The sequence below is a fragment of the Globicephala melas genome, chromosome 15 (assembly GCF_963455315.2).
Source record: "Globicephala melas chromosome 15, mGloMel1.2, whole genome shotgun sequence".
Classification (NCBI taxonomy): domain Eukaryota; kingdom Metazoa; phylum Chordata; class Mammalia; order Artiodactyla; family Delphinidae; genus Globicephala; species Globicephala melas.
In genome coordinates, this window is record NC_083328.1 from 80,332,101 (window position 1) to 80,346,681 (window position 14,581).

A 14,581-nucleotide genomic window follows, 5' to 3' on the forward strand; every position below is an offset into this window, starting at 1 on the left:
CTTGTTGATCCTGACGCATGGGTTGGAAAATAGAACCTGCGTATTTCTTCAGGGCTGGCCCCCTGCCTTATAAAACAAACAGCAGAAAACACCCAGCCCAGGTGAAGGGCAGCGCAGGGTAATTGTTGGATTCTGAAAGCTGGATGAAATCCTGGCAGTCCTGGGTCAAATTCTTTAAATGTCTTTAAAAGTAGGAGGCTAGGTTTGGTTATCGGACACTTTTTCATTAAAGGGATAAATAAAAGTCATTTAAAAATCTCATTTGATTCCTAAGTAGCATTCGGAGTGCTTCAGTGTGGCTCTCCAGAGGCCTGACTTCAGGGAGGCAGGTGCGCCCTGCCGTGCCCCGTCCTCCCGCGGCCGTCTGTGCATGGTTAGTAATGACTCCCTTTCGTTATTCTCCGATGGATACTTTTCCTCCTAACATCCTTCCTTTTCTGGTTTAAAAGGTCCTCCCGCTCGCTGGACCTCTCTTTAGGTTTATCCCAGATGTGTCTGTCGAGAATAGTGAAGCCAAGAGACGTGAATCACACCCTGCAGAGACTCTCACCCTCGTGGGTGTCCAGACACCTGAGCTCTTTATTTAGTCAGCCGAGTTCAGCTTTTCTTCACCTGCTGCGGTGACTCGAGATACCTGTTGCTCTTTTGCAGAACAGATGTTGCTGTTGCCCTAGAAAGATTTCTTAACTAGGCAGCTAGAACCTAGTCTCTTTAGTCTTAAGGGGACGCAGCATTGCTACACGTGTGACGTGTGTGCCTTTTATATAGAAACAGGTCCGTGCAGCCTTTTAGTGGGGAGACCGTGTATATGTTTGCATGGAGTTGTTCACATTCTGTGAGTTGAGAGACTAATTTTATCAGACAAGAGTCAGGAAAGGAAAGGCCACCCTGTCAGCTGCTGAAGTGTTGCTCCAACTCTGCCCCAACCCCGAGGGCTTGTTTTAAATTGTCCTGTGAGTGCTGCTGAACTGGCCTGGCAGGTCCGTCCCTGGGGGAAGAGGATTGGCGCTGGATTTCACCTGGACCACACATGCTTAACCTGGAAAAAAGCAGTGGAAGAACCTGAGAAAATGATGCGGAGAGTTGCCTGCGTGCAGCTTTGTACTCCCATAGCTCTAAGGGAGACACAGAGTAAAACCAGCCATGCTGAACGGAGTGTTGTAATAAATGGACAAAAAAACAGGCTTAATGTATCAGCTTCTTTTTTTTTTTTAATTTATTTTATTTATTTATTTTTGGCTGCATTGGGTCTTCGTTGCTGCACGCAGGCTTCCTCTAGTTTCAGTGAGCGGGGCCTACTCTTCTCTAGTTTCAGTGAGCGTTGGCCTACTCTCATTGCGGTGGCTTCTCTTGTTGCGGAGCACGGGCTCTAGGCATGCGGGCTTCAGTAGTTGTGGCTCACAGGCTCTGGAGCGCAGGCTCAGTAGTTGTGGCGCACGGGCTTAGTTGCTCCGCGGCATGTGGGATCTTCCCAGACCAGGGCTCAAGCCTGTGTCCCCTGCACTGGCATGCGGATTCTTAACCACTGCGCCGCCAGGGAAGCCCTGCATCAGCTCCTTATACTGATGTGATTCAACTAAAATTTTTGAAAGATCAAAATCCTAATAAATAAAACAGACATAGAGCGTAAACATGTAAATTACAAAAGAGGCGCTGTGAATACAGTGGGGTGTTTTATGTTTCTTAAAGCCAAAAAGGAGCTGTCTTCTTCTGCTTTTTAGGTTAGCATAAGTTTTTTTTCTCCTTCCTTTACGTGGTGTGATGGGCATTCTCACATGTTGTAAGGAGTGTGAAGTTCATGACCTTCTAGAGGAGCTATTTGGCTTTAAAATTTCACTCCCTTTCATCCTGGTTTGAAATATTTCTTTAGGTCATGTTCTCATTCCTTCATTCAGCAATTATTTACTGAACATCCCTGTGTGCAGGACCCTGGGCTTAAGACTCAGCTACAGCCATGAAAGATAAAGACAAAACCTTCCCATTTGGAGCTTACAGTGTGACAGAGGGAAGCCCTGTTTTAAAAGTCAATACACACATACAGGCATACATTCATTTATCATAAGCCATGAATACAGGAAACAGGGTTCTGTGATAGAGAACAAGCAAGTCTCAGAAGTGGAATTTGGGGGTCAAAGATGCATGTAATCAGTTGTTCATCACAATTATTATTTGTAGGAACAAAGATTGAGAAACCACTATTCCACTTGTTTGTGATATAAATATACAGACATAGTAGCATATTACTCTTGATTCTGTTTCCTTCAGCACTTTCCTACTGGCCTTTTTTTTTTCAATATTTAAAAAAATTAACATCCAGAGGTCATGTGAATATACAACGTCTAGTCTGCTTTTCTATTTAACATATACTGAGCATATGCTGTGTTGTCGAAAACTCTTAACATAACTGTATACGCTTCCTTTTTAGGAATGTATTATGATTTATTTAGCCATTTCCCACCTTTTTTGGACATCTGAGGTACAAGTCATAAAAGGAAGCAAAACTGAAAATGAATATGTGATTTCACCTGTACGGGAACAGTACACATAGAAAAATGGGAAATCCAGGTGTTTTCTACTTTGTGTACCTATTACTTTTATAAGCAAAGAGAGGGTCAGTCCCTTTGGGCCGCTGGCCTTTGCAGCAGCCCCACTCCCTTTCTAAAGCCCCCCCGCCCTTTAGTCCACGGAGGAGAGCCCCTGTCTGGCAGCTGACATCGTGGCAGAAACCTGCTTCCTGCCTTGGTTTTACTCGCCTCCAGGGACGGGCTGCTCCACGCAGGGCCCTGGGTTCCAGCAGAAGCCTGGTGAGGTCAGGCATGACCCCAGAACAGGTGCTGGGCCCGTAGCTGGAGGGAGGGCCACGTGCTGCCGTCCCCAGGGGCTGCCCGCTCAGGTCCAGGCAGCTGAGTCCTTGAGGGGTGGGTTTGGTATTAGTGGATTTTTTGAATTTTGGAGACAAAGAGCAAAATATCTCAAGTTTTAACGTGCAAGGTTCCCGGCTCAGTGTTGTTACTAGCAGCTGATTCAACTCTAGGACTACAGCTCGGGTACAACACACCACAGCTGTAGGCAGGACAGGGCCCACCGTCACACGTAGACAACTAAACAATCGTGTGCAGGGAAGGAGGCTGCGGACCACTGGCACGATCAGTCAGACCCGGGCAGCAAGATGGTGGAAAGAGGCGCAGAAAGCCCGCGGGGGGGGAGGGTGAGGGCTGTGACGGGGCAGGGGAGCAGATACGCTAAGGAGGGTATTGACGCCAGAGCCCCAGCCCCAAGCCCCACCGGGCCTTATCTACCACCTGATTCTGTTCCTGCAGATCCTTTTTCCTTCTGTCTCCAAGGAGGACAGCCCCCAGGGGAAGGCTCTGCCCCAGTCTCCCACAGCCCGGGGCTTCCCAGGTGGCCTTCCCCTGCAGAGGGGCTGTTCCCCTCCCCTGGCCTCCTGGCATCTCTGTTCTCCAGAGGCAGCCCTGGCCAGACGCCATACCAGACGCCCCCTGTCTGTGCACAGAGCTCCTCTCTGTGGCACCAGCCTCAGGCTTTGTGGGTCTTTACCACCTTAGAAAAAGAGCCGACTTTGACCTAGAGCTGTGGGTTTTGGACACAGAACCACAATAAATAACCCCAGCTAAGGCAGCGGCCAAGGAGAGTCAGCAGACGGTGACCGGCTCCTCTGTGTGTTAAGAGGTGCTGGGAAAGCTGTGGCAACTTTTAAGAAAAAGAGCAGTTGCGTGGCTTTTCTTGTGCTGAGAATGTTTTCTATGAGAGAGATACTGGGCGTGGACTCGGCCTACGGCCGTCCTCACCGCCCAGGTTTGTCCAGTGATCCAGCAGGGCTGTGTAGCCCTCAGATGGTAAGGGGCAGAGACCCAGGCAGAGTCTAGAGAAATCCACGTGAGGCTTCCTTATGCTTTCTCCCTTCCACGAGGGGGCACAACTCCCAGCGAGGAAAATGCAGCAGCGCGTACTGTCATCCCTCCCTGTCGGTTGGGGGGCTGGGGGGATTGGCCCAGGACTCCCGCATATACTGAAATCCGCACATGCTCAAGCCCCTTATATAAAGTGGTGTAGCGTTTGCGTATAACCGACACCCATCTTCCCGTTTACTTTAAGTCATCTTCAAGTTACTTATAATACCTAATATAATGTAAATTCTATGTAAATAGTTGTAAATACAGTGTAAATGTTACGTAAATAGTTGCTGGTCTGTGTAAATAGTTGCCAGGACCTGCACTGGTACGTGGCAGCTATTTATATAGTAGTCAAGTGTTGCTTTTTGGAACTTTCTGGAAAATATTTTCTTCCCAAATATTTTCTGTCTGAAGTTGGTTGAATCCATGGATGAGGAACTCAGGTTATGCGATGCTTCAGCTTAGGGAAGCTAGTTAGAGACACGATGCTGAGGGCTGGAACTTGGAGTTCCATCCGTGTTAGGAAAATGCAAAACTGGTGATGGTTGAGTGTTCAGTGCCCAGCTCTGGGCTCCATTCCCTACGGCGTTACCCTTAATTCTTGCCTCAACCCGATCATGCTGGGAGTTCAGTTTATCCCCATTTAACAGATGCGGTAACTGAGGCCAAGGTCTAGGCAGAGGGACTCTAGAGAACCCACAGGAAGAGGCAAACAAACCCCCGAAATGGATGCTGGCCCACACACTGTCCTCAGCAGCGCTGGCTCCCCAGGGAGCAATTGAAAATGCAGATCCCCTGTGGGCATGACAGTGGGCAGCTGCAGCCCAGGAAAGAGCCGAAATGCAGGCTGTGCCTCCGGAATGGTCCTTCCCCTCTCCTGCTGGGATTTAGTCCATTTACCCTAATTGGCCAACTTCCTAAACTCTAGAACAGTGGTTCTCAAAGCCTGGTTCTCCCACAGGCAGCATCTGCATGACCTGAGAAAACATTAGAAATGCAAATTATCGGGTCCCACCCTAGAACTCCTGAATCAGAAACCGGCGTGGGTCTCAGGGATCTCCCTGGAGATGCTGATGTAAGGTCAAGGTTGCAAACCTCTGTCTGGCATGTGAGATCCCCCGGCCTCTTGCTTTTAGCCTTGGCTCAGCTGTGTGTGAGTCTCACAGGCTCTTATTAAGTCAGTCCTCATGAGATGAGCCAGCAGTAGGTGCTCAATAAGTATTGCTAATGATCCCTTAAACAGACATTTCCTAAACGTCCACCCTGTGCTTGGGTCTTTGCATGGGGCCCCTGGAGGTCGGGTCCAGTGGGGAGGCCTGTAAGCTAAGAAGCCCAACACAATTAGGAAGTGGGAGGAACCCTGCAGAAATCCAAGTTCCTAGACACCAGCCAGGGCCAGTCTGGCAGGCAGGCCTGCTATGCTACCCTGTACACAGAAACTTTCCCAAGCAGGGCTCGGGGTCAAAAACTGGCCAAGCCAAGGTGCAGGCGGGGAAACAACAGGAATTTCCCAAGAGCTTGAGGACCCGTGGTTGGGCTAAGAGTGAGGGCCTGAGGGTAGCTGCTTTCCACGTGGTGACGGAATCTGTCGTCTTCTCTCTTTCGTCCTCTTCAGTGTGGGGCTGCCTTCCAGGAGGACGACGTCATCGTGCTCAATGGCACCAAGGAGGACGTGGAAACGCTGAAGAGAAGGATGGAGGGGAGGAGGCTGCGATCCAAGCTGGGAAAGGTACCGGAGTCCTAGGCTCAGTTCCTCACCTTCCCGAGTCTGGGCGCAAGTCAAGTCTGCAGGTTCTGCTCCAGAGCCTGTCGCAAACCCGCCAGCTGTGCTGCTGGTGCTGGTTCGGGGTTCACTGCGATCAAGGTGTTTTTATGACCAGGCGGGCCTGGGCTCTGGAAGATTCCAGGCGGCCTTGCTGGGTCGAGCTCAGTGGTCTGCCCTGCGCTCGGCTGCCTCATCGGTGAAGGGGGGCGGGGGTTCACGCCACCTGCGGGGGGCGGGTGTGGGCAGGAGGGTAGAAAAGCTCAGGCCTGTGAAGTGCGTCCGGAGGGCAAGGCGGCCACCACGATTGCTGCGCGGGCACTGCGTGTAAGAGGCTTGGTGTCACACCTTGTAAAACTGAGGAGGAGTGAAAGACACCACCCCCAGCACCTCTGCAGAGCCTGTGCGGCCCAGGAGATCTGGGGGGAGATCTGGGGGGACCCCGGGGCCTGTGCTTCCCACCCACTCCTGGGAGTGCAGATGCAGATGCGCACACGCATGCAGCCCCACACACACGCATGCAGACACACATGCACACGCGTGCATGCGCGCGCACACACACATGCAGACACACACACACGCACACCCCCTCCCTGCACTCCCTGGAGCGAGGAGACAAGCAGCCTTCCCCCCGTGGAAGCCGCTGCCTGGCCGTCCCGAGCCTCCCCTGGCCGCGGTCTTGAGTGGCGCCCCGGCGATGCTTGCTGATGCCCGGCGCTCTGGGTCGGGGGTGCTGGGGTGAAGGCTTTGCTTTGCGCCCCAGGTTTAGAACCACCTTCCATAAGCAGTGGAATCCGTGCTTAATGATCTGATGTGATGAGCAGGCTCAAAACAGTTGATCAGCTAAGAAATCATTCAATGTGTCATTGATTCTGGATCCAGTAGTAAATTTTGTTGTTTCTTGAGTACTTACAGATGATAGCCATGGTCTTTTTTTCTTTCTTTAAAAAAAAAAAAAAGGTTCAGGGTAAATGTGGGAGAAACTTCATGCCATCAGAACTAAGGCAAAAGAATGCCTAAAGTATTAGAAAATTAGTTTCAGTGTCCTGAGGACATAAAGTTGTGAAGAGAAATAGCCTGCCTGGTTCTGTGCTACTGGCTGCATTTACCAGTGATGTAATGATTAAAGATTTTTCAGCTTTTTCATTCTTTAAAATCATAATAGAGGAAAGTGCAAGACCGTATCACCCTGGAATAATATATAATTCATGGTCGTGAGGCTTTAAAAAGCTGAGAATATGATAGCAGTATCGTTATTGTGTGTGGGCCCAGAATTCTCAGAGCCAAACCACTGGCATTTCCTCCTTTGATAGCTTCACTTAGGTAGAAAATAGATAATGTGTGTGGATGGTTCTGTAGTACAAGGAATTGTGCCCAGCTTTTGTGATCAAATACCAGTAGAAGTGCTCCGTGAAGCGGTCTTGTACAAGGTTATTGCAATATTCATGAGAAAGAAAGAGACACTCTGTCATTTAAAGGGGCGAGTTCGGGTTTAGAAGCGAATAGAAGTTTGAGGTATTTTTGAGGACATTTACCAACTTGTTCTTTGTTGCTACTATTGATCAAGTTCAGTTTTTAAGAAGCACAAAAGGGAAAAATTGTATTTTAATGGAAGCTCCTAGAGACATTGGTATGGTCATTAGCCTTCTTCTTACTTTAGTGAGCTGTCTCCTCTGTCCCAGGCTTCCTGCCAAGTTGTTCAAAGCCCGGTGGAACTAACACACCCCTCTCCGGAGGCAGGATACTTCCCAGACCTTCTGGGAATGCTTCCTAGAGACGGCTACCAGGAAACCAAAATATTTCCCCAGTATACCCGCAGCTGGAGACAGGGCATAGCATTTCCTGTCTAAGGCCTCATTGCTCGTGCTTTTCAGATAACCTCAGCTCTGAATGGAGGGCTTAGAAATAAGCAGCTTTCTGCATTTTTTTTTTTTTGAAGGATGACGTGTTACCTTCACAAATGTGAATGCATGTCTTGCATGTGTGAAATGAACAGGATGTGTTTATGTTTTATGCAAGTGTTACAGATCACGTAGCATATACATATTACAGGTTCAGGTTCACTGCCTGAGCAAGGCCTTTGATGTTTTCTAGTGATGGGAGCCTTCAGAAACGTTTAGGCTGCGTATCTCTAATGCCACCTTTTGCATGCTTCGGAAAACGGCATGTTTAAAGTAAATTCTCTGAGTGAACGTAAGTCCTGTTTGTCCTTTCTGTGATTGAATTAGCTGTGTGGTTTTAGAACGGTTTGTTGCATTCCTTAAATTTTTGCTGACCAGTTTAACGATTATGAGCGACAGAATTCTGACAGAAGTGATCCAGAGCTGAGGAGAATTGGCTCAAGTGTTCCTTAGTACAGGCCTCAAGCCCTTATAGTTAAATACACAAGTGTCAGAGCAGTTGGACAACTTTGAAGAAGTCTTCCTGGAAAGGTTGAGATTCGGTACTGGCTGGACTTACGTTATCATCCAGGTAACTGCTCTTTTGTGTGCAGTCGTCACCATTAACACTGACTGTTACCACTGAAACCTGTCCTCCGCATTTAGATTTTTTGAGGATGTGGTTTTGGAATGTAACTATACAGCTGAGCAGATCTCTGCGGATGTATGTCATGTGAGGCCAGAGTGCACAACTGGAAACACGTGGGGAGGCCGAGGTTTAGGGCAGAGGATCAGAGTCCTCTTCAGCGGGAGGCCTGCCCTGAGTGACCCGTGTTGGCCTCTCACTGGGCCCCCGGACTGGCGGGAGCCACACTGACACCGAAATCAGTGCATCTGAGCACGTGTCCGCCCCTCCCCCCACCCCCTTTCTTTTCACAGAAAACAAAGAAACCCAAGGTGGCAGAGTCTCTCTCAAAATCAGATGTCAGTGAAGGTAAGATGCTCAAAGAGGTCCTTATCTTAGCAAAAATAAGGCCATAGGCCTGTTTCCTAAATAAGTTCCTGATGTTGTTTTGTTTTGCTTACTTTGTTCTTTCACAGAAGCCCCAGGACCATCAAAAATGAAGACAGGGAAGCCCGAAGAAACCAGCCTTGATTCTCAAGAGAAGAAAACCACCTTGCCTCCCAGAAGTGCAGGTGGGTCCTATTGAGATGGCAGTGGGCCACTTAGACAGCTGGGAACCTGCGTGGGTGCGTCACGGTTTTGCTGGCGCGAATTCGAGAACTCAAGCTCGTCCTAATGGTGTCTCTGAATAGTTCACTGAGCTCTCTTGGCGGGTAACTAAGAAACAGTTGATTCACCTTAGAGCAGGAGCCCTCTCGGGACAGAAGGGGTGCGGGCACAAATGCCAGTTTTCCTGTGGAGTCTGCACTTGGTGCCAGGCTAACAAGGGGCGCCGAGGCCTGACTCAGGCGTTCCCTAATTTAAGGATGGGGCTCGCTGTGCACCACGTGTGCACTCGAGCCGGCCTTCCTCCACCTGCTCTTGACCGAGAGCCGTTCCATTTGGTGCATAGTCCAGAATTTAGTGCCTTTGCCTGGAAACTCACTACCTTTAGCAAAGAAAATAGTATTTCACAAAGAAGAAAAGCACAGATTGAAGAGGTAAATAAAGGAGTGTGTAATCCTGTGGTGTAATCGCCCTCCAGAGTGTTCATGGGTTCCAGTACCCCGACACACACCTCAGCCACCTGGCCTCGGGATCTGATGTACGTCATCCCCAGAGCTGGGACCAGTGCCGAGAATATATAGCAAGTCGTGATGAGTGTGATTTTAGATACAGTAGCTTCATTTGTTTTTAGGACTTGGCAATTGAGATAACGTATTTCAACATTCATCCCCAGAAAGCAGGAGGGAAATTCCTGGGATTAATGAACTTTTGAGGATGTGACATCTGGAATAATCTGTAGTCCCAGCTTTAAAGTTTTGGGCTTTTCATTTTTCCAGCAGCACAGGGGAGCTCTTCCGGAAAAGCCGGGAAGCCTCCGTGTGGAGCCATGAAGAGGTCCATCGCCGACAGCGGAGAGTCAGAAGCTTACAAGTCCCTTTTCACGACCCACAGCTCCGCCAAGCGCTCCAAGGAGGAATCGGCCCACTGGGTCACCCACACATCCTACTGCTTCTGAGGCCCAGGGCGCGGCCTCGGCGCACCCCACAGCTCGGAGCCGGCGTGGCAGGGCAAGACGGGGGCTCGGTGACCCTGCCGGCCCCACCCCGTCACCCTCTCCACTCACCTCCCCCAGTGCGCGTGGACCCGCCCACGGCCGAAAGCACGCTGGCCGCACTATTTATGCTTAAAATAATTAAAGATGCCAGATTCCTCACGGGTATGTGGTTGGCTCATTTTGACTCAGACTCTTATGGTTTTGCTCGCGGTGGTTAATTAATTAAACAAGCCAAGTGAAACCGAACTTGAGGAAGGGCGAGTTTGAAGTGCATTCCGCCTGCAGGGCTGTGGGCTGTAGGAGGGGTCGTCTTGGCGCCAGGGAGGAGACTGAGGGGGCTTCCTTGCTGATCGCCTTGATGAGAGAGGAGGTTTAGTTGGCACCCGATGATTTCGTACGAAAATAAAGTAAGTCTAAAGTCTGCTCTTGTTCTCATCTCTGTATTTTTCTCCTTTCTTCCCCGAACGTTGAGTAAGAAAATTGCAGCCATTGCACTGATAGCGATTGTAGTTCTATGACATCATGTCAATTCCACTTTCTCTCTCAGCAGAAGATTATAAAAGGGGGAAACTGTGCATAAAATTGGTGTATCTTATCCATAAAGTGTATTGAAGTGAATAATTAATGAAATTCTCCTATGAGACTAAGAATCAGGAACATCCAGGTTCAACACTGCCTTTCTGGAGACAGTTGTATCATTCAGATGGTTCTTTATACCAGATCCAGGGCCCTGGTTTCCATGAAAAAGCAGGCAAAGGAGCTGGGGGAGGAAGGTCGGAGGCGGGAGGGAGCAGCCTCAGAGGGAGGATTCTGGGGAGGGGGTGGAGAGCCGAGCGCAGCCTGCTCCGTCCCGGGTCCTGTGCCTCAGCGGGGTGGGAAGTTGGACCTGAGGACGTGTTGACATTGTGAATATAGAGGAGTTTTATCAGAATGACACTAACATCAGTGAATTTCTGTTGTGGACTTTTCCAGAACAAACCTGAAAATTATCTATTTTCTTTCCCAGATCAGCATTTATATACCTTTACATACAGATAAGTCTGGTTATAATAGCCGTGCCTATTTCCTAATCAATTCTTGGGCCTCGCGCCCCCGTAAGCCCTGCACAGATGCTCTTGGCAGGGAGCCCCACATCCCCACCCCAAGCTGGGGGAGGATGTGCCCCAGGGCAGTCTGTGCCGCCGGATCCCACTCTCCGTCTCTCCTCCTGGTTTCAAACCATCTCACAGAACTTCATCACTCAACACAGTTAGAGGCACAGGGGAGGCACCCAATGGACCCTTGGTTATATCCAGCAGAAGGCTTTATTCCCCGGGAATAAGTGTGAATCAGGTGACCCAGCGGAACAGGTACAAGCCCTGCGTTCCATTAGTCGGGACTTTTTGTTTCATGTCATTTTTAGAAACTGATGGTTTCAAGTGCACTGGCCGTTGAGCCCTGGCTGTACTCCTGGCAGCGGCCTCTGTTGTCCTGCAGGCTGTGTCCCTCTCGCCTCAGAGTCTTCACACCTGCCTGGATGTCAGCCACTTCCCCATCTTACCCAGCCAGCTCCTGATCATCCCACACGTTCCACCTGAATGTCTTTTTCAGGAAAGCCTTCCTGCCTGAACCAGCCTAGAGCTGCCCCCTTGTGTTCTCTTAAAGCTCTCTGTTCTTATCACAAATGTTATTTTTTTCTTTTTTGGCCACACCGTGCAGCATGCAGGATCTTAGTTCCCCAACCGGGGGTTGAACCCGTGCCTTCTGTATTGGGAGCGTGCAGTCTTAACCACTGGACCACTAGGGAAGTCCCCCTATCACAACTTTTTTTTTTTTTTTTTTTTTTTTTTTTTTGCGGTACGCGGGCCTCTCACTGTTGTGGCCTCTCCCATTGCGGAGCACAGGCTCCGGACGCGCAGGCTGAGCGGCCATGGCTCACGGGCCCAGCCACTCTGCGGCATGTGGGATCTTCCCGGACCGGGGCACGAACCCGTGTCCCCTGCATTGGCAGGCGGACTCTCAACCACTGCGCCACCAGGGAAGCCCAGCCTTATCACAATTTTAATGAAATAAATGATACTCTTAATTAACTCAGGCATTGCACACTCAGGTGAAGTCAATGAGTGTAACTGTGAGGCGATAGGGAGTGGTGGGGACTGTGGAGAAAACATGGCCACCTAGAGGGGCGGTTGCTACTCAACTCCAGCAGAGAGGGGCCCCCGTGTTACCAGATGGTCCATACTTTTCAAAGGAAACTTAGTTTCCTTTGAAATCTGGCCTTTTTAAATGAAGCCCTCCCCCCACCGACATTTAAATATTGGCAAATAATCATTTTCAGAAACAATGTAGGCCAAAATACATCAGTGGCTCCTAGTCTGTAGCCTCTGTTTTTTTGGTTGTTTTTTTTTTAGCCTCTGGTTTAATATCTTTCTTTCCCACTAGGCTCTCAGCTCCACAGGGACACATGCCTGGGCTGCTCTGCTCACCACAGCGTCTGCAGTCAACAAATAGAAAAACAAAAATAGATGGACTCTCCCAGTAGAGCATGAGGGTCAGAAAGAACATAGTGGCAAGGAGATGGCCTTCTATCACTCCCCCGCCTCTCTTTTTATTGCCCTCTGGAAATTTCGCTATTTCCCTTTAAGCCCTACTCCCAGGCAACCCCTGCGAGCCTCTTTATCCTCTGCCCTGAAGTCATCACATTGGCCAGAGCTGGTTCTGGTTCAGGGCCTTTGTGACATCACCAACCGCCCAGCCCAGCCCTGGTTCCCAGTCTCCGGGTGCAAGGGCAGACCAACCCACCATGAGCCACTTTGTCCCCCATCTCTGCTCACCATGCGGACACTGAAATGGTTCTTGTTCTTTCCTCTGTGCCTCTCCTGCGGCTATGCCTTTACGTTTTCTTCTCTGAGAGATAAAGCCAGAGAACCCCAGGAGAAGGCGCCTTGCGGAGCGCGCTTTCGAATTCGGCAGAGTCTCCCAGAGCACGCCCAAGGCTGGCTTGCGAGCAAGTGGCTCTGGCCTTTCTTTGTTGTCGTGCTGTATGTGATGCTAAAGTTTCGAGGAGATAGTGAGACGGGTAAGGTAAGGATGGCTCCGTATTTCACACCACGTTGATTCCACCGCAGAAAGCTTAGACTCAGAGGAACACGTACTCTGGTTGTTACAGGCAAGACGGTTAAGTACAACGAGTATGAATACAGAGTACCTACTTCTGGTCCTGAGAAACATTGGCTAACTCATTTCCCGACGTGTCCTTAGGGAGGATGGGAGATCTTAACTCACAGAGGTGGGGACTCATAGTTGAAGACCACCTTCTGTTTACTGGGCAACTAAAGCCTTGGCTCAATATTTATCCTGTTAAATCAGATGTTTCAAATTGAGGATAGATTCAAGAACTTGGCGTGTTTCAGGTCAACATTAGTTATGGAGGCAGACTCACTGCCCCTGATTTTTAATTTCCCTAGCGTTTGAGTCATTACAAGTTGCTGAACTGAATGGAAATGGTATCATTTCCCAGGTAAAGGAAAAGACCTGTCATAAAGCATCAGAGGTGTAAAGAGGTAACAGCCTGTCCATAAAGTGGCTGAACAGCTCTGAGAAGAGGAAGGGAGAGAAACACGGCAGCATGTTCGCTCCTGGACAAACCCCCCGCTTCAGGATTCTGTGTCCAAACTGATGGGAGCAGGGGTTGGCAAACCTTTTCTGTAAAAGGCCAGATAGTTGATATTTTCAGCTGTGCAGCCCATTCAGTCTGTGTTGCAAGGACTCAACTCTGCTGTTTGAGCATGAAAGCAGCCGTAGACAGTATGCAAATGAACGAGCCTGGCTGTGTTCCAATAAGACTTTATTAACAAGAAAAGCTGGTGGGCCAGATTTGGCCATCGTTTGCCAATCCCTGGGCTAGATCAATGCTAGAGCCAACTTCTCTTAGGTGAGCCCAGCTCTCTTAGAATTGTGTCAAAACCAGCAACATCAACAGTATTATTCACCCCGAATATCTTTCTTGACAGGAGCAGAAGAATCCTCCGGCCCTTCGAGGCTATTCATTACGCTCTCCAACAAAGAAAAATCAAAATGCTTCCCCCAGCGAAGACCATGCATTCAATATCCTAACCCAGCTCGAGATGGACCTTGTGAAATTCATGTCCAAGGTGCAGAATCTGAAAGCCGCCATGGCAACAGGCGGTAACCTCAAGCTTCTCAACTCAGAGATGCCTGCAGCCCCACACAATAATATTACAATATATGAGATATGGGGAGAAGAAGACTCCGAGTGAGTGGATTTGTGTGTCAGAGTAGGAGAGAAAAATCTGAGTGTTTACAAACCATAGGCAAACTAGTAAAACTATTCTGAAGAAAAAGAATTCTCGAATTTGGGGCCTTTTTCCTTTCTCTTTTTTTAACCTTGAAAAAAGTGTGAGACCAGTAGCCATAGCAGTTATTGTTTTGTTTAACTGTTGTTTTTTGTTTGTTTGTTTGTTTGTTTGTTTTTACATCTTTATTGGAGTATAATTGCTTTACAATGGTGTGTTAGTTTCTGCTTTATAACAAAGTGAATCAGTTATACATATACGTATGTTCCCATATCTCTTCCCTCCTGCATCTCCCTCCCTCCCACCCTCCCTATCCCACCCCTCCAGGCGGTCACAAAGCACCGAGCTGATCTCCCTGTGCTATGCGGCTGCTTCCCACTAGCTATCTATTTTACGTTTGGTAGTGTATATATGTCCATGCCACTCTCTCGCTTTGTCCCAGCTTACCCTTCCTCCTCCCCATATCTTCAAGTCCATTCTCTAGTAGGTCTGTGTCTTTATTCCT

The 14,581-nt window shown here is 49.1% G+C and overlaps 2 protein-coding genes across 3 annotated transcripts in view; both read left to right on the forward strand.

Moving 5' to 3' along the window:
* The window catches only part of RTF2 (replication termination factor 2), a 40,003-nt gene extending 29,799 nt beyond the window's left edge, over positions 1-10,204 (forward strand). Inside the window, exons 6-9 of one of the 2 annotated variants that reach the window (XM_030839154.2) lie at positions 5,530-5,643; positions 8,496-8,550; positions 8,658-8,753; positions 9,564-10,204. In XM_030839154.2, the coding sequence (XP_030695014.1) occupies positions 5,530-5,643; positions 8,496-8,550; positions 8,658-8,753; positions 9,564-9,742 (444 nt within the window). In that variant the 3' untranslated portion in view covers positions 9,743-10,204. The remainder of the gene's footprint in view (positions 1-5,529; positions 5,644-8,495; positions 8,551-8,657; positions 8,754-9,563) is intronic. The other variant, XM_030839155.2, reaches the window with a different exon arrangement.
* A 2,391-nt stretch (positions 10,205-12,595) lies between these two features.
* LOC115843192 (protein FAM209-like) lies at positions 12,596-14,040 on the forward strand. Its single transcript, XM_060285604.1, has 2 exons — positions 12,596-12,844; positions 13,777-14,040. The coding sequence occupies exons 1-2, from the start codon at positions 12,596-12,598 to the stop codon at positions 14,038-14,040; spliced, it is 513 nt and encodes a 170-aa protein (XP_060141587.1).
* The last annotated feature ends 541 nt before the right edge of the window (positions 14,041-14,581 follow it).